We start from the raw sequence: 22,530 nt of genomic DNA, 5'->3' as shown, positions 1-22,530 counted from the left end.
TGCCGTCTCGAGCAGAGAAGTCGAACCCCGTTTGTGTGTGTTGTAATCTGAGCCTCTCTGTTGTTGTTTTTTGGTAGCCGGGCATGTTAGTGCATGCGAGTCCCTCCCATCATGTCCCGCTGGCTGGCGGTAACCGCTTATACAGCTGATAACACCGCCCCAGCCCACAGTGGCGTTCCCGGCATATATATAGCTTCTTTTATCTTTGCTGCATATTTAGTTTTAATGTGATGTACAGACAGGCAACACAAATCATGAAGTGAAAGTCACTTAGTGTAGAGGCAGAGTAACAGGCCAATCAGGAGCAGGAGAGACTGTAACAGTAAAGGCATTCATGCATGATTGTTTTAATAACTACTGATACCCCTTTGGAATTCATCTTCCAGAAACAGATTTCACCAGCATTTGGAAGTTGCTGCGTGTAATCTGTGAACCCTCATTTCTTACACATTCTTGGTGCAGATAGCATCTAGAGACAACAGAGTAAAAAGTCCTTAAGCTGCTCAACGGACACAGAATAAGAGACTCATGTTTGGAGATACAAATCCACTATGCTCTGGGGGATATTACAGAGGTATTGTTTCTTCGTCTGGTCATAAACGTTAGCATTACAATAAAATTAAGCTATAAAAGCTCGAACAAACAACTTGCTAGATTGAATTACCCAAGACAATCTGCAATTCTTCGACAACAGAGCACCTCCAGGTTTTGTTTCACATCACAAGCTGCTTCATTGTCTGTGTTTTGTAGCTCAGAGAGCGAGACCGAGCATTTTAATGCTCAAAAATGGTCCAGAGTTTGCAGTTTTGGATATACTGTATATTCTTTTTTTATGTTTTCACTTTTAATAAAGTTCTGAAATATCCAATTGGGCAATTTCACTGTTTTACTGAACTTGATTTGCTTCCTGTTTTTTTTACCAGTGCTTTTATTTACTTCTTCTATTATTCTTTTATAACATAAAACATTTTATGTACGCACACACACACACACACACACACACACACTGAACTGAAAACCACTGGAGAGTCAAAAGCACTGCCTGTGGCTGTCAATTATACCACTGTAATCTCGGCCTGAGATTACACATTAATAATTTAAGTATCTAATTACTGCCTTGCATCCTTCACGCCATCACAGATAGTACGCAGACTTGTGTCAGACAATGTGTTCTCTTTCTATACAGTAGCTACAGAATAGTGTATACAAGAGTTTCTGCGTACAGCGTGGCAAGCTGCACGCAGAGCTAAGAGCCCATGTACGGCTGAGCAGCAAGGGGATGAGGGAGAGGCATTACAGCATCCAGAGAAAAGCTTTACAAAGAGCTGTTGCATATTAAGTGGGGTGAATACTTAATGTGAGTCTAATTAAGCTGTGTGTGTGTGTGTGTGTGTCAGCCGGATAGAGAGACAGAACGATTTGACTTGCATCATACCGACTATGTCACTCGGTGAGGTGGTAGCACTGACCTGATGTTCAGATGGCGCAGCATGGGATCAGCAGCGGTACCCAGCACCCAGATGGTGAAGCCGACCAGCAGCAGAGTGGTGGTGAAGATGGTGCTCCTCACTTCGGTGGATGTGTCTCTTATAGCCAGGCTAAACGTTACAGCCCCCCTGAAACCTAAGAGCAGAGAAGACATTTCTAAGTAAACAGCTGTAGTACTGCCATCCATCAAACTACCAGACAACCAACCAATTATTTGAAAAGGGCAGGAGAGAGCGATCCAGTTAATAGCTCCGTCCATGGGTAACAGATTACATCCTGACTATATTGACCAGCTGCTCACCAGCAAGCAACCCCAAAACAAATTTCTGGATTGCTGTACAGTGGTGACATAATACCTTAAGCCAAAACAATTCACAAAGCAAATCCTTTGCTGTCATGAGAAACAGATTGGGGAGGAGGTAGTGGCAGTGGGGGAGTTTTGAAAAATAGCAAGACAAGGTTTTTTTTTTTTACAAAGAAACCTTCTTATGTAAGAGGTAAAGTGGGTCAGGCAAGCAGCAAAACATGCTGCTGCTGCACTATCCCACATCACTTCACATTGAATATTCCTTTCTCCTGCATCATCAAACCGCTCACAGCTTCAACCATTAGACACTTAAGTGAGGCGATACTTTATTTAGTCTTCTCCAAAATACAGACACAAAAATAGAAAAGGCTGCGGGTGAATCATTAAAAAAAAAAACTGAAGATTATGACGATATCGATTTATGTAAAAATGTCTTTTGTAATGAGGGTAGTGAGGGGACACAATCTTTTGGCATCCTCACTAATGCAAAAAGCTTCTAGCAGTGAAGAGAATTAAGTCATTCGAGTTTTCGTGGGATAAATTGGTTTTCTTGCAGCAAAAATATCATCGACCCAACATTTATCAAATAAAGGCCAGAGATTTTCATGTTTTCAATTTTTCAGCAAGGTCCAAAAAAAATGCTAAATGTTGCTAAAACAAATCACAATAATGTTGATGAGTATTATTAAGCACTGTACCTGCAAACATCATGAAGTGCTGGAAGGTGCGAGGTATCTTGGTTGTTCGTCCCAGGTTTAGGAGGAATGAAAAGGTGTAGATGTTACAGGCTCTTGATACAAAGATGGAGAGCTGTTTGTAATAAGTGCAGATTAAGGAGAATACTTATGACTGGGACACACTCATGGAAATATGGTTATTTTTCAATGAAAATCACAATTTCTTTGATTCATATTAGAAAAACTGACAAACAAGAGACATTTGTCTGAAATGCATGCATGAGTCTGCAGTCTTGGTTAAAGTTAACGTAAGTTATTGATAGATACGGTTTGGCTTCATTTATTCATGCGATAATTCCATAATAAATACAAAAGTACCTATTCTATGTGAGACCAAGCAGTGAAAGTACACCCGCGAATATCAACTTACATGCACGAGCACACACGCATATAAAAAAAATTATCTCTGAAAATTTTCTATTTAGGATGCAAACACAGCAGTGTGGCACCATGCCGAGGCATGAAGCCAATCAGGCTCTGCCAGCTGTCTCTGCCCTCCACACACACTTTGATGTTTCACATAGGATGGGACTGAATGCTAAGTGTCCTGGGCAGGAGTTAGTGAGAGGATATCTGTACAATTATCGGGGACATAGCTGCCATCCTGGATACACTTAACATCTTTTGTCATACTTTTAGGAAAAGTTACTGCAGCCCCTTAAAACCTCATATGTGCCTGAGTGCAGCCGGAGATCTTCCGATAGGTTCTTGTTAGTGTCGAGGCAATAAACCGGAGGAGGCCGGGCTGCAAGAGATCAGGCAAGCTTTTAACTCTTTTAGAAAAACACTTTTTCAGATCCTCTTTGAATTTTGGTGCTAAATTAATCTTTGCAGATAGGTACCCCTGCTTTAGCATCATGAGGGGGATGTGATTTTAGCTTTTCTACAGTAAGTCCAAATATGTCGCCTGGAATAATGAAGGGACCAATATTTTAGGCAGCGGACCTTAGTCTGACAGGGCTTTTACTAAAACAGAGCTCCCTCGCACCCTGCACTCAATATTAGATCTTAGCACCCTATGGATTTTCAAAAGCAATATCCTGCTCCCAAAAGCAGTAATTTCTCTTCATCAAAGGCCTCTGAGCTATTTGAATTGAGGTAATTAAACACTTTCATCTCAGCCTCATTTCCAATAAAACCCATCTCTATTGTCACTGGCAAAGACTAGCTATGGCGATTCAAATCTACTGCATAACCAAAGAGCGATTAACAGGGTTGAATCACTGGGGTTATTTCATTTTTATAGACACTTTGAGAATTGTACAGGAAGACTTAGACCTCCACTCAAAGCTCAAGTCAAACATTTCCTCCCTGGTAGACCCTCACACTGAACATAAGAGGATTGGAAAAAGAATCTGCTCTGTCAACTCTTTCTCTGGCCCCTTTGACCCTATGGTGGAAGATGGATTGTAATAATAATTGCTGGCCATCTGGGCACTGGACTGTGAAAGAACAGGCCCTTGGAGTGCGGCCACTAGACTCTTTCCTCAGGCATACGCTATGGTCATGCCAGCTCTCAGGCAAGGGCAACTGTAGCCAGCAGTGCATTACTACCCCTCTGTTCCCCTCAGGAAGTAAAGCTGACATGTACCACAGCAGCTGTGAATGCGAAACATCTGTTATGATAGTATAATTTTAACATGTGATGAGTATCATTATGGGGCTGATGGCTTTGTGTTTACATAACATGTGTTGTAGCTGCATTGCATTCTGGTCTGCAGAAACTCCAGCCAGAGGGACATCTTCTGTAATGAATTTACCGGCATGGTTTTTGGGTCTAACACGTTCTTGCTCTGTGATTCTGAGCATTTTTCCCCCAAATTGCCATTTACGGTTGATGTTTTAAGATGGCTGTACATTTTTCTTTGTGAAGATACACTGGAAGTATCTGGATGTATTGTCAAACTGTGTCAAATTTATATAAATGAATCACATACATCACTTTGAATCACATAAAAAATGCTCATCATCACAATTTCCCAGAGCCTAAGTTGGCATCTTCTAATTTCATGTATCATTTGAAAAACAGCCCAAAACTTAAATACATTCAGTGATCTAAAACGGAGAAAATCCATGCATTCATCACTAGCATTGATGAATGCATGGATTTTTCCTGAACCAGAACAGGAACATGGAACAGAACCAGAGCAGCAGAAACCTCTCTCACTGGAGTTTCTAGATCTAACAAGATTTTATCTTCAAACCCAACAGGGATATGTTGATTAATCCACTACAAACTTAAGTACTCTGAGCTTATTTCAAACAGGCAAACATCTTTATTCCACCGAGCTTTGCTAGAGAACAGAAACAAGCAGCAGTAACAATAATTAAAGATCTATTTAAATGTCTGTTTTAAAGGCGTTCCTCAGCGCAAACTATTCACTGCAGCATCTTGATCTGCAGAGATGGTGATCATGGGAGACCGACTGAATGGCATTTGCAGAGCTCACCGGATCAAACTTGTACAATTTAAGTGCTGGGTTTTTTGGGGAAATAACTGCACTGCAGCAGAGAGGAAGGACAGAAAACAGGAAAACCACTCTTGTCAAATAAGTGGCAGAAGATTGTGCATATAAGGATTGTGGCAGAAACAGAACAAACCGGAACAGAACATCATTTCTGGGGTCCAAAGGATGCACAGCAGGGACTGAAGAGGCTCCATCACGTAGAAGAAAAGGATACAAATGCCCCAGTAATGAAGAGAGCTTTAAAGACATGGCGAGGAAACGTCAACAATACATATCCCATGTAGCTGAAGATGAAAATCTCCCCCAGGAAGCTGAAGACTTCGAAGAGCTGCAAATTATAAAAGGGTTATAGAGGATCATGAGGGAGAAGGTCATCCGAGATGGGGAGGGGTTCAGGGTGGATTGAGTGCGCGCGTGTGTGTGTGTGTGTGTGTGTGTGTGTAGTGGGGTGAAAGTGAAGGACTCGGATCATATCTGAAATGGGTAAATAGGTTTAGATTTGCACAAACACGACAAATCCAGTGTAAATGTTCTTCCCTGATCCTATGAGGTAGCAAATGCCACCATAAAGCTACACCATGAAAGAGTAGCTTTATGGACTTATAAAGACAGCTATGACACATTCTAATATTACAACTCAGTCCTACATTTCCTGTAAGGATTCAGGCCGTACCAAAACACTTGGATGTCATTTACTCTGGGAGGAAAATAGAATCAGAATTATTTTAATGGGGCATTTCTGCATAAGAAATCCAATATTGATTAAGGTCCTTATGTTGTATTTAATTAGAGCAGATGTTATGATTCCCTTAATGATTCATTATTTTCTGTTTTTACCAGTTAAACCAGCTTTGCTGTAAAGCTTTGGTAAAACGCTATCTTATTGAATTAATGTATCTTCTCCCTTAACGGGACAAGAGATGCCACTCCTACTAGCTATTCAACCAGTGTCTGCATACACTGACTCCCTTTGTCTTGTCCTTTAAGCTGCAGCTGCATGTATAAATCATAGAAATGTAGATAAAGGCATTCTGCCAAGTAAACATACGGCACCATACACATGCATAGAGCCAATCCACTTTATAGGCAAAGGCTTCATAGCTGCATAGCTTTTTAAAAGCATTTTCTGTGATAAACAGTTAGCCCCACTGTGGCACCGATAATGAATAATGAATGCATATATGTGTGTACTTCTGATTTATTTCGTCCTCTGTGAAGCTTGCCGGTACAGTACGACAGTGCGCTTGCCTCCATCTGTGCTCAGCCTTTTAAGCAGATAGCCAGAGACTGGCCTCCCACACAGACACACTGGACAACCAGAGCACTAATTGCAATTAATGATTGCTTGCACACGCACACAAGACACAAACACTTGCATCAAAAGGCAATGTGAACAAAGTGAGTAAACTGAAAAATGATGTATGAAAACTACTGCTGAATAGGCCTCAATCTCCCACCATAAACCCACCTGCCTGGTCCTGGTCCTGCCCTCAGAGGATAAATTGTGAATTGTGTACCTTGCCTGGCTCAAGCCACAAGACAGCACTGCCACAATACCTGAAAGAAAAAAAAAATGCAGGGGAAATAAATGAAAATTCAAAAAGAGGAAATAGCCAATTAAGTGTTAAACATCCATGACATCTGTTAGTTGTAAATGTGAGCATGAACATTAGGTGTGAAAAGGTCACGGAGGACTATTATGTAAACAGAAGGGAGTTAAACAATGTGCTGTATCTAATTAGTACATCGTATGCGATGTAATCAGGTTGTGAGTGTGTGTATGTTTGTGTGCTGGTTAACACACCGAGCCTTAGGAGGTTCTTCCATCATGGAAAAATGATTTGTGAGAAGAGTCTTTATCTGTGTGGTTCAACCCAGCATTTATCAAACCAGATAAACTGACTTCTAGTTTAGCTTTCAAAATAAACATTAACATGATAATTAAAATATGAGAAATATTAGCAGAACAATGCATGTAGGCATTCACATAACCCCACCCCCATTGTCCTGGTTCCAGCTGTAAAAACAGCCTAATCAAAATGTGCTGCCCAACCCAATCCAAGTATCCTCATGCTTCTGGCCAAAGACGTTACTTCCATTTCTACTACAGAGACATGAAGATCTGGGAATGATGAATGCTAAAGAATGACATCATCGCTGTAAATCGTGCCAGATGCAGAGGAGCAGAAATTAACAAAAGGCGAAACACATGACAAGCGAAAGTAAAGAAGGGAAAGAAAAGCAGCTCTACGGAGAGAGGAAACAGGGTGGAGGGAGTGATTAGGGCCCCTGCTTGTAAAGAGGAGGCTGGCTGGAGCAGAGAGCTGGAATTTGAAACACGTAGCCTTAAAGGTGTGTTGATGCCTCACAGGACATGCTTGCTTTGTTGTTGCGACATTCAATTTCACATTTTTGCTCCCTCTACCTTGAAAGAAAATCACAGAAGATGGAAAACATGTGAATTTATTGTGATGGGGAGCAACACTGAGAGGTGTGAGCGAGCAATAATAAATACGGCAGCAAAGAAAAGATAGCACGTGTGGTTCAGACTGCTCAGTGAAGCCAGTCCATTATTTTCTCTTCTCATTCGCCCGTCACACTAGGATGCTGACCTGTACCTGCACTATGCTACCTCTGGTAATCACTGTACACAATGTCCTTTCCAGCACTGTTCAACAAAGTCTAATGGAGCATGCCAGCATGGCGGATCTCATTTTGGTTCCTCCTTGGTTTACATAACACTGACCGAGGTAACACATCATCCACCATCCACATTCGAGACTCAGGGCACTTGGCAACAGATGAGATGCATCCCATAATAATTTGGGGCATAAGATTAATGATCGCAGGGCTCCCTGAGAGGCTGAGGGTCATTAGGCACACCCTCACTAAACTCCAGCAATTAACAGAAAGCTCCTTGATTACCAAAGGACACCGGGGAGGAGTCCAATCGCTCACTGGGTCGCTCTGTGTGAGGTGCCGCTTCACCCTAAATGGATCATTAAAGGCCTTTGGATGGAGTAGCACTCATCAGATTAGTTTTGTTAGAGTCTAGCTTTGTACCAAGAACATTGAAGATTTGATTTTTAGATCTCTGTGACAAAACATCCGCATCAGAATCAGTTTTCAAAGGCAAAATTAAGTATTTCATTATTAGCCCCGGTAGTACAGTATCAATACAGTACAGAAAAGTTGTATCTGCACTAAAAATACCCGAGGCTCTGCATCAGATACTGGAGTAGAGAGAATCACTGCCCTTTGTTTTGCTGCGGTGTGCCTCCCACGCTGGGCAGCATTCACAGTGGTGTACTTTATGGACAGGGCATCTGGGTCTAATAGAAAAAGGTTGCGGTATTTCATTAAAACCGTCTTCTCCTCCTCCACAGGCCACAGGGAGTTTTGCCAAGAAAGAGGGACCTCTACAACATCCGCTGAATGAGTGGAATTCCTCTGACAGGCCAGGTCGGACCAGGAGGACCAACAACACTAATGTGTGCATGTGTACACTACATTCATATTTCAGAACTACATTACGACCGGCTGGTTAAGAAATAGATGAAGACAATTCCAGGCAGCTGAGCCAAGATTCCAGATACTAGGAATCAGTGAAGTGAAAACTAAAACAATGTAATGGAAATACAACCTCCCCTTGGTGATGGATAAAGAAAACAAAAGCAAGGTCATGTTGTATCAATTTTAACAAAAGCTAGGCACGTCTTGACTTTCCAGGATATCTGTACAAACAGCTAGGGCAAGAATGCCATTATGGCTTGCTGCTTATCTGTGGGCATTTCCAAATGAAAAGGTACAAACATGCTCTGACAGAGTAGGGCGGACACCATTTTAAAATGAGTTATGGGGGTTGAGCCCAGAATGGGATTGGTACCCGCAGTTCCCTGTAGAGAGGAGATGGCTTAATACTTTCTCATCTGTACATTATTGACTCGCTACAATGCCAAGGACTCTCAGAGGGTAAAGTATGTAAGGGAAAGGCCTTCATCTAATGCTGGTGTACTTTTCAAGTCTAGACAGCAGACAAGCGCACATATCATTCCCAGGTTTGTGAAGTGCCAATGGCCACAGAGATGCATTGAAACAGCAGAGCTTGGTAATCAAACAGCTGCTTAAGCCACTGATATTGCGAAGGAGTGAGCAGTTGAGAAGGTTTGCACGAGGGGGAAAGGGCAGCAGTTGACCAGCAAGATTTGTATTATGTCTGAACTCCACGCTGCCAAGCCCTGACATGGCCACACACACACACACACACACACAGACAACATATAAGTCATACAGTGCTCACCTGAAAGTCCGCTGGCTTCAGCTGAGAGGAAGCTGCTCCAGGACAGCAGGAAGAAGACGGATGTTTCCAGCAGTGGATTCTCACATAGCCGAGTGAATTTGGTGAGGTGGAAAGAGAGTTAAAGATATACAAGGAGGTAATCAAACAGCACTCAACACTTTGCATCAGGCTAATGCAACTGCAACACAAATGTATGGCTGTCATGGCAGACTACATGTACCGAAAGATGCAGTACTTTTCTGCAGCCTCTGCGAACAAAAAGCATCTGCAGAAGCTGCTCACTAAGCCAGGAAATCTGACATTTAGACTAACCCACTGGGTCTTTTTGAGATCCTTTCTGCGCGTTCCCCAACAGATAACATAGTCCACATCCCACTCCTTCTATCTCACTGTCCCGCATCCCCTCTGGCAAAGCTTCATTGTAAAGCATACAGTAAGTCTTTACACAGTGTTCCAGAGAGGACCACACAGGTAGAAAGTTTAGTATTTGTGATAGTCACAGAAAGTGAAGATGGGTGGGTTTGCTGTGAATGTGACAATATTAGGACTTCTAATTCTTTACAGAAGTTGTTGGCTTACAATCATGAAAACACCTTCCCAAGTCTGATTGTTTCTGTAATTAATGTCAAACTGAGTCTCTTTAAGTAAAGTTTAAGTTTGAGGACACAGCACAAAAGAGCAGGCTGTTGCTATGGTTAGCATCATCAAAATCATATATATGCTCACTTTGTGCTTTGCCCGCACCCAGAGATTAGTCACTGTGAATAAGAGCTGAGCTGTGCTCCAAACCTCTCATGACACGTCCTCATTTTTCATCCTAAAGTCTTATAACTAAAAGATCGGAGGGAAATGCTGGACAACAGCGCAAGCCGAAACTTCATCGGAGGCTATTGGCTTGATTGACGACCTTTCTGCAACCGTTAGTGTCACAGTAGCACTTAAGACTTAGCTGCGATGCTTTTCTTCAGGTGGTACAGTAGGGGTTTGTTAGAGAAGCAATTACCAAGTCGAGGATGTGGATAGATTGCAGCGGATGCTGAGGTGATAATTGAGTTTGGGGTGCAGAGGCAGAGATGGGAGGGGATGAAAGGATATGAGGGCTGTTATGACTGTGAATATGAAACCCAGGAGGAAGGAGCTGGCAAGCACTCCAAGAAAATAACCAACAGAGAGGAAGAAGGCAGGGGGGTCGAAGATATGTCCTGCACCCGTCTGGCTATAGGTGGTGATGGCACTGGAAGACAAATTGACAAAGACCGAAAAAAAAGGGTTACATACATGAAAAAGAGACAAACTGCTCAGGAACAAAAAAGAAAGCAATTGCACAATTACTACAGAAATAAATACGAGTGTTACTGATACTGAACCATTAAAGAGTCAACATGGTTTATGGCTCAGAAAGACAAATGCAGTCGTCAGAAATATGGCCCACTTGGTTCTTGGTGTAAACCAGTCTGCAGCAGTGAACATAAATTCACATGCTTATTATGCTGAGCTAAGCCTTTAAGCAAAATGTATTGGAGTCACTCCTAAGAACACATACGCTTCTTTAGAAGTTAAATCCTTCCCTGAAAACAATCCATTCTGAATTATTTGCCTTAGAGACGTCCCCTAGTAGTTAGTGGGAAACAAGGGAAATACTATTGTTGTTCACAAAGACGGCAGCATCGTGCTATTCACACCGCTATAAATATTTAGTTTGTGGGGGGAAGGGGAGACTTCCACATGGAAGTCATTGAGTGCAAAAGAGGCCTCACAGGGTGGAGGGAGAGGGGGAGGGAGGAAGAGAGAGAGAAAGAGAGAGAGAGAGAGAGAGAGAGAGAGAGAAAGAGAGCCTGAGGTGAAGCAAACAGATACAGGCACCCATGCGAGTGGCTGATGTAGCAGGCTCCCTTTGTGGAATGACAACATTTCTGTACCCACCACAGACCCTCCCTTGTACGCCCCTTAGACATCAACTGTTCTAAATGAATGTCAAACCATTGAGTGAGCAAAACAATGTGAAAGTAGTGGTTGTTGTTGTTTTTGCTTCCTAAATCGGGGACACACCTTCTTACAGCCAGGGTAAACCCCCTGGAAACTTACTTTATACTCCAGCTACCATGAAAATGGTTTGTTGAAGATCCTTATGGTGTCAAAAAATATCTGACAAATGAAACCGTAATGCAACTCCACTTTTCATGCTGTCAGGTTGAAATGAGCTAGCAGACGCCGCAACATTCCTTAATCTCCATAGCAGAAAGGGAAGAATCAATCACGCTGTCGCTAATGAGCTTAGCAAATTGAAAGGTGGGAAAATCTATTGTGCCCCCCGTGAGAATAAAGACTCCAGTTGTGTTAGCACATTACATTACTGTCATTTTATTTTTTTTAAACATTAAATTTGGTTACTAGTCTCTTGGTCAGTGTGGCCCTCTAGAGACTATATCTTCAGGCATCTGCAGGCTGTTAACTCCCAGTCAGAAATCTCAAGATGTCAACACAGGACCTGGCTGAATGGTGGCTGGGTCAGGGCTGCTGGAGCAGCAAGTGTAGTGCCTGTTAGAGGGCACATCAGCGTAAGGTTGAGCTGGTCTGGGAGCTTGTTAAAATTCCAGTGCCAGGGCCCCGCGTGGCTCACTAATAAGGGCAAGCTTTGTGTGTGGAGCCAGGGCGACCGGCAGGCTAGCGAGCCAGTCAAGTGACAGGAGATGGCATGAAGGCCGGTCACGCCACTCCAGGAACAAACACAGCATTATCTGACTGTTTGCCCGGGAAGACATGCAGGCTCCCTCCTCTGCACTTCAATGTACACAGAGACAGCAGCCAGGGCGTGAACACAACAATCTGCGCAAACACCTTCTTTTCTCTCCATCTGCCTGCCTGTCTGTGCCCATTTGTGCGATCGGAGAAAGAAATGTCAGAGGGTACAAGTACTGTACATGTGATGCGTCACTCCCTGTGTATACAATATGCAAATATGGACACATATCTTATCCCTTCCATCTCCATGTTTTTCATCTGCCTGCTTCGCCATAAATGTGGACCTGTGTGAGTTGTCGCTTCTCTCTGTCTCCATCTCTCTGCTCCCCATCTTGCCATCTGTTAGCACGTCTACTGGAATGGCTTTGTTCACTAGCTATGTGTAAATACAGCAGACAATGACTGCAATGTGTGTGTGCAGGACAAACATGCAAATTTAAGTGCACTGCTGGAGAAAGGGGAAAAGTCGAGGGAAATGAATGAGGCAATTGAAATGCATGAACAAGGCATGCCTGCATCATGGCTGCTTCACTGAGCTTCCTAGGGTTTTATTTATGCTGTATTTTGTCAGAATTTGACAGTAGCTGTGTTAGCTGAGTTCGTTAGCTGGGAGCGCGTGTCTCTACCCTGGAAGTGAGTCTCTCCACTGAGCACCTTAATGAGATGCTGACAGTGCCAGGGGCAAAACGCTTACGCAGTCCACTGCATAGCATCTGAGGCGCTCATGCAGTTTTGCCAATCACACCCTTTCCTTAAAGCTGGCAGCATCCATCCAGCCTTCACTCGCCTACACATCCACCCCCATAATGCCAACTGGAAAAGACACAGTTAAACCTAGAAATATAATGCATTCCGAAGGCAGAGACGAATCCTAAAGCAAAACACTCACTGTGTCAGGACGATGGCCGTGGCATCATTCAGGACACTCTCGCCAAACAGCAGGGCGTGCAGATCCAGGTCCACATGCAGCTCTGACAACAGGCCAAGGACTGCAACTAAAAAAACCCCAAAAAACAACAGTTACTGCTGTTGAAGGCTGCAGGAAGTGGGATATCTGCTCTGCTAATCACACAGCAAAAGTGGTGTGGAGTAGCACCTCTTCTGCTACAAACAAGAGAAGCCAGGGGATTTAATGTTGCAGTGGAGCAATACAAGCCGACAGAAAATGTCAGCACACCGACAGCACTGCAAAGAGGATTTTGACACTTGGAACAGCCAGAGTAACTAAACCAAGCGAAGACTTGTTCGAATAATATACGTATTTGAAAATGTAGTAGCAAACTCAAGATATCTGGAATTTGATGATGCTCTGTGTGTGTGATGACATTTTCATGCAAGTGCACAAGAAAAGAAATCATTAAAATAGATAGTTTGGCCTTTTTTGTATTATCACTGAACGAATGAACATACTGAGTCACTGTGTACTACACAGAAGCACAAATCAAAAGGAACACATAATTAGACACTTAATTGTATTTCAAGTCCAGAGAATGAATCAACACATCAAGTAACAAATAACAGAACAATAAAAATGATGTAATAAGCTAAATCTTAGTCTGCATGTGTGACCGTTTATTTTATAGGTTACATTTCCTGTGTAGTCATAACACGGCAGTCTGTGATTTGTTGGTGGCAGTATAAACGGCAGATCATCGAAATCATCCAACTAAATAAAACGACTTAGTGTTAGCACTGCAGGTGTTTGTGTTGTACGTGTGTTCGTGTTTGCTGAGCATGAATGTGCTGTATGTGGGAGTGTGTTTATCAGCTTGGAGCATTGCTGCAGGTTTCACGATAGAGGGAGAGAACGACTAGGATTCTGGGAATCTTGAGAGGACGCTGGTTGGAGAAGAGGGGAGATTAGAGCTAAGATGCTGCAGCTGATTAAAAGATCCAAAAGGAGCCAATTATAGTCTAATGTAGGGGAACTGGCAGAGAGCTCCATGCTTTAAATAATGTAAGATTCACTTACTGCTCAGCAACACAAAGAAGTCCTCCCCACATAATTCAGTTTCTCACACAGGTGCCTCTTGCGAGATGACTTTAAGTGGACATGTTTACAAAGACACAAGCTGCAGTTGTAAGTGTGTTTGTACTGAATACGATTGAGTGGAGTGGAACACGTAAATGGTAATGTTCAAGGTTTACAGCTAAACTTACACACAGCACAGACACAGTGATAACTGATACCACAGCTATCCATGACTAGTAACGACTATGAGAATTAGTATTGAACTTAGTGCCTCTGTAAATGAACGTCGAACGATCACAGCGTTGAGACAAATACAAATGCCTGGTGCAATCTGGGTTGAGCTGCAAAGTTGGACTGATTTTCCAAGTGTGTATCTGAGCCTCCATCTAGCTTAGGAAATGTTGTATGGTTTTGAAAGCTGAGAAGAATGGATGTTTGCTAACAGTTGAGTCTCCTGCATTTACTGTAACCTCTAGAGGATTTGACTCTTCTGTAAGGACATAGTGCGAATCATCTAGAGAGGTTAAACACTGGGGAACCCTCAACCAATCAGTAGAGCTGATGAAACCTCTTTGAGCAGTGGCAGAACATTGGAAGGCTATATAACAAAAAGTCCAATTGCCTTTGATTTAAACCCAGATGAGCAAAGATGTTGAAGTTTGCAAGCTTTGGCACCATATGTGAAATTTGCAATAAATATTACAGTAACTTCCTTGTTATGTATTTTATGTTTACAGAGGTTGTGACTTCAGTCAGTAATAGTTTCAAAGTAGTAATCAATAAAAAGTCTACACATATGCTGTATAAATAAGGTATTCTGTGCTAATTCTTCATCCTGAAGTGGCCATAGACAAGTTTTCATCTTCCAGAACATAGCAACTACCAACAACACAGGACACGTTGCCTATAGCGTTTCCACAGTTACTTTGGTTGTTCAGGCTGTAAATCAAGACTTAATTTTCTGGCGAGATAGTACAGATTGTACCGGGTGGAAGACAGAATTGCAGAGTGAAAGTAAGGCTTATGGGGAACCAATCTAACCGACGATGGTGTCGTTATTCTATAGCAATTACATCATTACAACAATCAACATTTACTTCATAATTATAAGTTAATGGAAAAAAAAAAAACCTTCATGAACTCACAATCTCTATCTTGCATCTCACGACATGTCTTGAAAAAAAATGTATCAGATCATTGATGATGAAACTCAAATTTGTGGTGAAAAATATAAACTTATTACGCTGTTGTTTATGCAGCTGAACCTCTCAACATAATACATCTGCTTAGAAATATGAGCTGAATTCCACGGTGAGTTTACCGACAGTAAGCAGAAGATGCTGGAGCATACGAATGAGCGCATGCACGCACGACCTTCAGGACGGCGAGGTGGTGACGCTGAGTGACAAGGACAATATCGACATTGACGAGGAGGTGCTTCGCGACACCTCAAGTATCTCCCTCTGCAAGATATTGACTGTAGCATTGTTTACAGATGCGGTAGATATGATTACATTAGAGTAGGATAGCAATATACCACATTCGATAGATAGATGGATATATAGAAAGACAGAAATATACGCTCGATAGAAAAAAACATACTGGCACAAATCCTTATTGTAACTGCCACAAAAGAAACCCGGCTGAGTTTAAAAACAAGCAAAACCAAAGTATCATATAACAAAAACAATGTCAGATATGGAGAAAGACAACAAAGATGCACACTCACAAACACACACACACACACGTTCATAAGGATACAGGCATGGACAGGAAGAGAAACTCAGAGCGGTGCCATTCTGAAGGCCAGACAATATCATATTCAAAACAATAACAGCTCCCGGTAGATTCATTCTCCACCTGTTGAGACTAAGATGCTAAAAGAATCCTATAAATTAGTCTCAGAGAAGCTAGTGATATGACGGATTGTGATGCTCCGATGGCGGCGTTTGACCCTTCAGTGAATACCAGGCCAGTGAAAGCATCACAGCCAGTATACGACCAGACTGATAATAAGAGCAGTGGCAAGAGAGCAGCCTCAGGACTTGTTTTGACAGATCTGGCTCTTTGGTCTTTGACAGGTTTAAGGCTCCTGGTTGGGGAAAATCCTTTATCTGGAGAGGGGGAGGTAGGCCCTGGAGTGAGGATCGTTCCATCTCCTTGCTCCCATAATGCCTGGCTGATGACAGCATGTCGTGCACTACTCACACTGCAAGACGGAAAAATAAAAAAAAAAATAAAAAAAATAGAGCCCACCCCAAACACACACACACACACACACACACACGTGGGTTAGCCATGTTGTCATGGCAACCCCGTCCTGCAGCTGTCAAGTGTTCATCAGTTTCCACAGCAACACCATCAGGTGGAGAGAAGTAGGCAATTATTTCAGACATAATACAGTTGAAAAGGTCCAACGGAAGCCTCATTAGGTCAAATTACCCCTGCTGCAGAGGTTTAGCAGAGGCAAAGCTCGTGGCCATATCAGTCAGAGAGCACGGGATTTGCTCGCTGATTTGACCAAATTAGGCAGATATAATACTGAAAGTGATGCATTAGGGAAGCCGTAATAGTCAACAGGGAATTACTACAATCTCCCCAACTCCGCGTAAGAATTGTTCAATTTTGTAAGCATTGACAAGAGGACAAACAAGGGTCACAAGACTGCATTCCTTGCCATTTGAAAGCCCGTTAAAGTAAACCAGCACTTTATAATTAGTAGTTTTCCAGTTTGGTTTTGCTTCCTCTTAATCTCACAGTATGTCACATGCACGTTTACATATACCTGTTTTTGTATAACTATGTATAACTGCATTTAAGTTACTGTTATAACATCTGGCCCGGGACTGAAGACGTAAACAAGTCATTTCCAGCTCTGGCATCATTTCCAGCTCTGAAATACTAAGAGAAATATGTATGTGCAGTGTCCATGTCAAGAGAACTCCTGAAGAAGGAAATAAATAGAAGCTCAAAGATGAAAGAGAAAAACGACAGAGGCTCCCACCCCACTCCCAAAAAAATCCTTTGAGAAGTTAAGTGAGGGTTTTACTGACCTTTTGTAACCATCCCTGAAGCTAGAGGAGGCAGCGCAGCAGGCGTTCTACATTGTGACTTGACCCATGCGTCTTATTCTGAGGCTGAAAACAACAGGTTTCATGGCTACAGAGCTTTGGGGGCTTGTATAAAACCAGCAATTTAAAATCAATAGATGCATGCTGGAATGAACAGTTAAGTAAATGCTAGGGACATTTATGCCTCCTAACAATTACATATTTTCAAAAGAATATCAATAGGGATATTACAGACTTAAAGGTCGTCTCTACTGTCTCAAACTGATTAATAAAATCTAGTTGCTCAGGTAGCTTCTGTCCACCTCTTACGAGAATGTAAAACACTGCAAAATAAATGTTAACATACAGGTGCTGTTTACAGCTGCATCTACCTTTAGATCTGCTGGTGTTATTACATTATTATACATTTGCCTTCCATTTTACTCAAAGCTGCGAATCTGTGATGACTTTCACACTGTTCTCAAGATCTACAACATTTCAGTTGATACGTGAAATCGTTGCACTCACACAATGAGTCATCCACACAACCAGAGAGCTGTCTCACAAGGGCTTTGACATTAAGAAAAACAAATTTGAATTATTCCTGAAGACTAAATTGTTCTGAGAGTCATTGTGACTGTGTGTGTGTGTGTGTGTGTGTATGTGTGTGAAAGTAAGTCTGTGCCTATTTCCGGAGTGCTCCTTTGCTTTGGCCCCTTTCAGAAAATCAGAAAGCAGGCGCTATATTTGGACAGCTCGAGATAGAGGAAGCCAAGGGGTGTTTGTGTTTAGGTCATCGATGCATTGCAGTGTGATTCTAATCAAAGAGCACATCGTGGCATGGGAAAATAACGTCGGAACTGACAGCTTGCACCATAATCTACGGCTCCTCTTTGACACTCAACCGGATCAACCACCTATTGGCATAAATAATTCATTAGCAAATGAGGAAATTAACATTACCACTGCAGCAGTGTCGCGGGATGCCTTATGACATCCCACTTGACTCCTCTTGAAGAACACAGATTATTTTGTGGTTCCATTTAGGAAAAAGGTGCACCGAATTTAAAGCAGTTACATCGTCTGCTAGGGCATTGTGACTTTGTGCATGCATCAATCCATCTTATTTATCTCTGTGCAAAGGTATGTAGACAGTAAAAAGGATGGCTATACATAAAGCAAGAAGGGTAGAGTAGAATTGTGCAGTGAAGTTTACATCTGTATAAAAACCAGGAAATCAATGTTGCTACTAGAAGTAATGAGAGTTACACTAGGAGTTTGTTTATAAGGCCAGCTACCTGGGTCAGTGGCCGACATAATGGCACCAAACAGGAGGCAATCAGTGAGGAGGAAGTCTCCATCTGCTGCTTGGCCCAACAGCACCATCAGTCTGGTGAAGCCGTAGACGCAGGCCCTGGGACAGAGGACAAACAGACAGAAGGACACACAGCGAGGTCATCGGGGAGCGCCAGACAGAGCAGGCCTATCAGTCATCCCTCTAACCGCAGCAGGGCTTCCCCCAGAGTAGTGTGGGTAATGGGGCCAGATGCTACCAGCAGTTGAGTTGACCCGTTTCCAGGCAGCGGCTGCTTAACGCAGGTGGACACACAAAGCTGTGAGTCTGCGGGGCAGCATTACATTTGGAATATGTGTGTATATGGATCTACATGACCCTCCATTCTAATCTACACTCAAATAAATAATATACTCACACACATACATGTCAACTAGTTCTGTTAGACATCTCATCTCAGTACCTCTCCATTTTCAGTATTATAAACACTCAGACATAATAAAAGGACACCAGAATTATGAGTATGTGTGCTTTATGAGCACAGAATCACCCGGAAGACTAAAAACAAAGAGGAGAGTTTGTGAAGGGCATTGTGACAGAAATAAAACCGAAGCAGTGATTGTATCTGCTCTGGGGCCTGGCAATAAAACAAATCTACAATCTAACTGTCCCAGAATGCACCACTGTATGCTCTCCCTTATGAAAATACTGCACTTAGAGCAAAAAACTTGCTAACATTCTGCATTCAGCACTGCGGTCCAGCTCTCGACTGGTAAATGATGTGTGTTAAGAACTAATCCTGTTACTGTGAAGCATCCCATAATAATCAGTTTGCCAGCTTGTTCTCTGGGGAACCTTTCTGTCCATAGGCATAACTTTGTTACCATGGTGATGGCACACGACCTGTCCCCGAGGTCGGTATTTAAAGTAGTGTTCTCAGGTTGAGCGACTAAGCTGTCTTATTCATCTATCTTTAAGGGAGATTTGAAGTTGTGGTAATGCCGTACATTGTGTGTGTGTGTGTGTGTGTATGTGTGTAAGTGAGAGAGAAATACAGCAGCAGTAAGAGACAGTGAGACAGGCGGACACAGAGAGAGAGAGAATGAGAGGAAGTGGTTGTACTTTGTCAGTGGAGTCATTAAGGTTCACTCACTCCCATGAGACTCTCTTTTCCCCATGGGATATGGCAGACTCACTAACAAGCAACAGGAATGGTCAGGTCTGGTCCCTTAGCATCAAAGAATGTACACGTGACCCAACATGTCAAACTGTGTCCTGCGTCCCGAGGGAATTGGGGAGAGTTTGTCATTGGCCGATCCTGGGAAAGGAAAAGGACTAATGTATGGAAGAAAAGAGGGAGGGAAGCGAGGAAAGACAACATCTTTTACACTGGGTTTCAGCAGGTTGGAGAAGCCCGCGGGCTATAATATCTAGAGGGCATGAGCCTTTCCCTTGGATATAAAACATTATGAATAATTTAACAACAAAATAATTATATTACAACGGAAATAATAGCATGAATAAACAACACACACACACACACACGCACACACACACACACACTCACACACACACACACACACACACACACACACACACACACACACACACACACACACACACACACACACACACACACACACACACACACACACACACACACACACACACACACACACACACACACACACACACCAAGTAACCGTTCAACCCAGCAGCAGCTTTAAAAGTACCAGATTATGGGAACATATTGACATGTTATCTATTTTATATACAGGGGGGAAAAGCAGTTTAAACACACAGAAGCCACTTTATCAGGTTTTATTCGGTAAGTCCAACACCATAGAGGTTCTGCCATTACATGTATTTTTACAAAGCTCATAAAGCTACGTTTTTGGTGACACGCCTCTCAATACGATGCAGTCTAGTACAACACCATCACTTACTGTAACCTCAATACATAAAATCTAATTGAGACCTCTATGACCCCCCATAGAGTAAAAGTTGACTTTATGGCAGAACAATGTTATTGGATTTCATTCGATTGTACCGCTGTGCCTAATAAAGTGGCCACTGAGTGTATATTTCTGTGGGTGAAATAGTATTGTGTGTGTGTTTGCGTGTGTGTGTTTTAAGTGAAAACATTGTATCTCCAAAATGCCAGAAGGGGAAAAAATATATACAATTTGAATCCTTTGAAAGGGCTTCATAAAATTGAAGTCTGTTTTTCTGATCAAAGTGGATCCTGAAGTTACAGTATAAGAGGAAAACAACAACTGGAGTTATGAAGTTTTCACATAGTCTTTGTGTGCAGCAAATTAATACAAGAGAAACAACCGGTGTGCAAAGATCTCGATTTCCTCCAAAGTCTGAGAGTGCCATCTAGCGTTGTGAGGCCAGAATAGCAACCCAGTTCCATTCTACACACTAATGCTTAGCAGGTTTCGATTATTTGATCATCTCAAGTGTGCTGTTGGTGCACACTACAGAACTGTTCATAGCAGACTGATTATAATAGAAAAGGCACCGTTAATAATGGCTCTACTTCATGTTTGCCATTCAGTTCCAGGACCTTGCTATTGTGCATGCTGGCTCACTATTATACCTCACTGCAGTAATTAATGTTATAAGGTTACACATGTGCTTTTCCTGCTACGACAAAGGCCCATTGTACCTCAATGCAATGCACCAAGCAAATAGAGAAGCTACTCACAGCTGCAGAGAATTTGACTTAATTGCAGATGTGATGACACAGCTGCCGAAAGATCTTCATGAAATCTTTGTACAGTTTACTTCTTCATAAAAATAATAAGTGACGTTGTTTTAACTATTGTATGTCAACTGTAGAAACATTATACTATGACAATTTGTGTTAAGTACATACAAATATTATGCAGTAAGGGACTGGGACATAACATATGAATTTACAAATGACACAATACAGAGGGAACATTTGACTGAAAATTAGCAACATATGAATTGGAAATTAGCACAATTATAATCACCATGATCACATATATACTGTATATGATAATACAGTAAATACAACGCATTTTCTACTACTACTAACAGCTATAGCACCTTCCATGCATGAAATACAGCTTCATGAGTATATGATTACATTTTCTAGACTTTTAGTTTCTACCATCTTATATTACTTTTACTTAATGTCAGACACTGAATTCCTGTGTCCCATTAATCCAGGACTTTACTACTCTATTGTTCACGAATTCTCATATGTTGTATTTTATAAGAAGAATGGCATCATTGCCTGGGTCCAGACCTATGTATCCGCTCACTCCACCAAGGTTGTGTCGACTGATTTGTCAGCGGCAGGGGCAGGACTAACACCGTTGTAAAACATCTACACAATAGATGCCGGATCTATATGAGGGAATAACCTCAGCATCTCTGAATCATTCACTCAATGGCCTCTCTTCCAGCATATAAACTAATCATTTTGAATTCGATATGACCCCCTTGAGCAACTGAATAATTTCCAATATACAGTATACTGCTTGTCTTCTCAATATCCCCTGAGGCTAGTTCTGTTCTCTTTTAACTCTTAAAACACCGGCACAAAGTTGTTCTTGTCATGGCGACACATTACCGGTTGACTTACAATGCGTTGGTCTCTGGTTAGCGAAAAATCATGTTTGGTTTGTCCGAAACATGGCGGTGCAACATGGCGGAGGACCCACTCCCTATGTAGATATAAATGGCTCGTTTTAAGCTAACTAAAACATGATTGTTAGTGATTATACACCAATGCAAACATAGCTATAATTATTATATTAAATTTATTCTAATAGAGCCCCTGAAAGGGCCATTTATTTATTTTAGATGAAGCACTGTGGAGCTCTGTAAAAAGCTACTCTCCGCAGGATATTTTGTGATATCCATTATCTCGGCCATTCTCTTACTTCTGTGCACCTTAACTCTGTGTGTGTTAATGTATTTTTGATGTGTTCATTTTGCGTGAATGGAAAAAAAAAAAAAATGCTTACCCTATAGTCACACAGCTGATTATGGTTCCCAAAAATGCAAAGGTCAAAACAGATCCGAGATTCCCAATGAATCGTTTCTAGAACAGAAATTTGAATGAACACCAATCAGTAACGTCAAACAAGCAGCTCAACAGTATGCAACACATTTACTTAAATCCCATGTAA

General features: G+C 42.1%; 1 protein-coding gene across 1 annotated transcript in view; it reads right to left on the bottom strand.

Annotated features, from left to right (window-relative positions):
* LOC116384904 (sodium/hydrogen exchanger 9-like) overlaps positions 1-22,530 on the bottom strand; it is a 53,202-nt gene that overhangs the window by 25,061 nt on the left and 5,611 nt on the right. Inside the window, exons 4-12 of the mRNA XM_031849951.1 lie at positions 22,366-22,442; positions 18,363-18,478; positions 12,932-13,037; positions 10,396-10,534; positions 9,301-9,406; positions 6,469-6,557; positions 5,215-5,328; positions 2,494-2,605; positions 1,470-1,623 (exon numbers count right to left, since the gene is read on the bottom strand). Coding sequence (XP_031705811.1) covers positions 1,470-1,623; positions 2,494-2,605; positions 5,215-5,328; positions 6,469-6,557; positions 9,301-9,406; positions 10,396-10,534; positions 12,932-13,037; positions 18,363-18,478; positions 22,366-22,442 — 1,013 coding nt within the window. The remainder of the gene's footprint in view (positions 1-1,469; positions 1,624-2,493; positions 2,606-5,214; positions 5,329-6,468; positions 6,558-9,300; positions 9,407-10,395; positions 10,535-12,931; positions 13,038-18,362; positions 18,479-22,365; positions 22,443-22,530) is intronic.

Source organism: Anarrhichthys ocellatus, unplaced genomic scaffold, assembly GCF_004355925.1.
Source record: "Anarrhichthys ocellatus isolate YVR2014 unplaced genomic scaffold, GSC_Weel_1.0 scaffold10, whole genome shotgun sequence".
NCBI classification, from domain to species: Eukaryota; Metazoa; Chordata; class Actinopteri; order Perciformes; family Anarhichadidae; genus Anarrhichthys; species Anarrhichthys ocellatus.
Note: the sequence above shows the minus strand (reverse complement) of the source record. Positions and strands in the feature narration are given on the sequence as shown.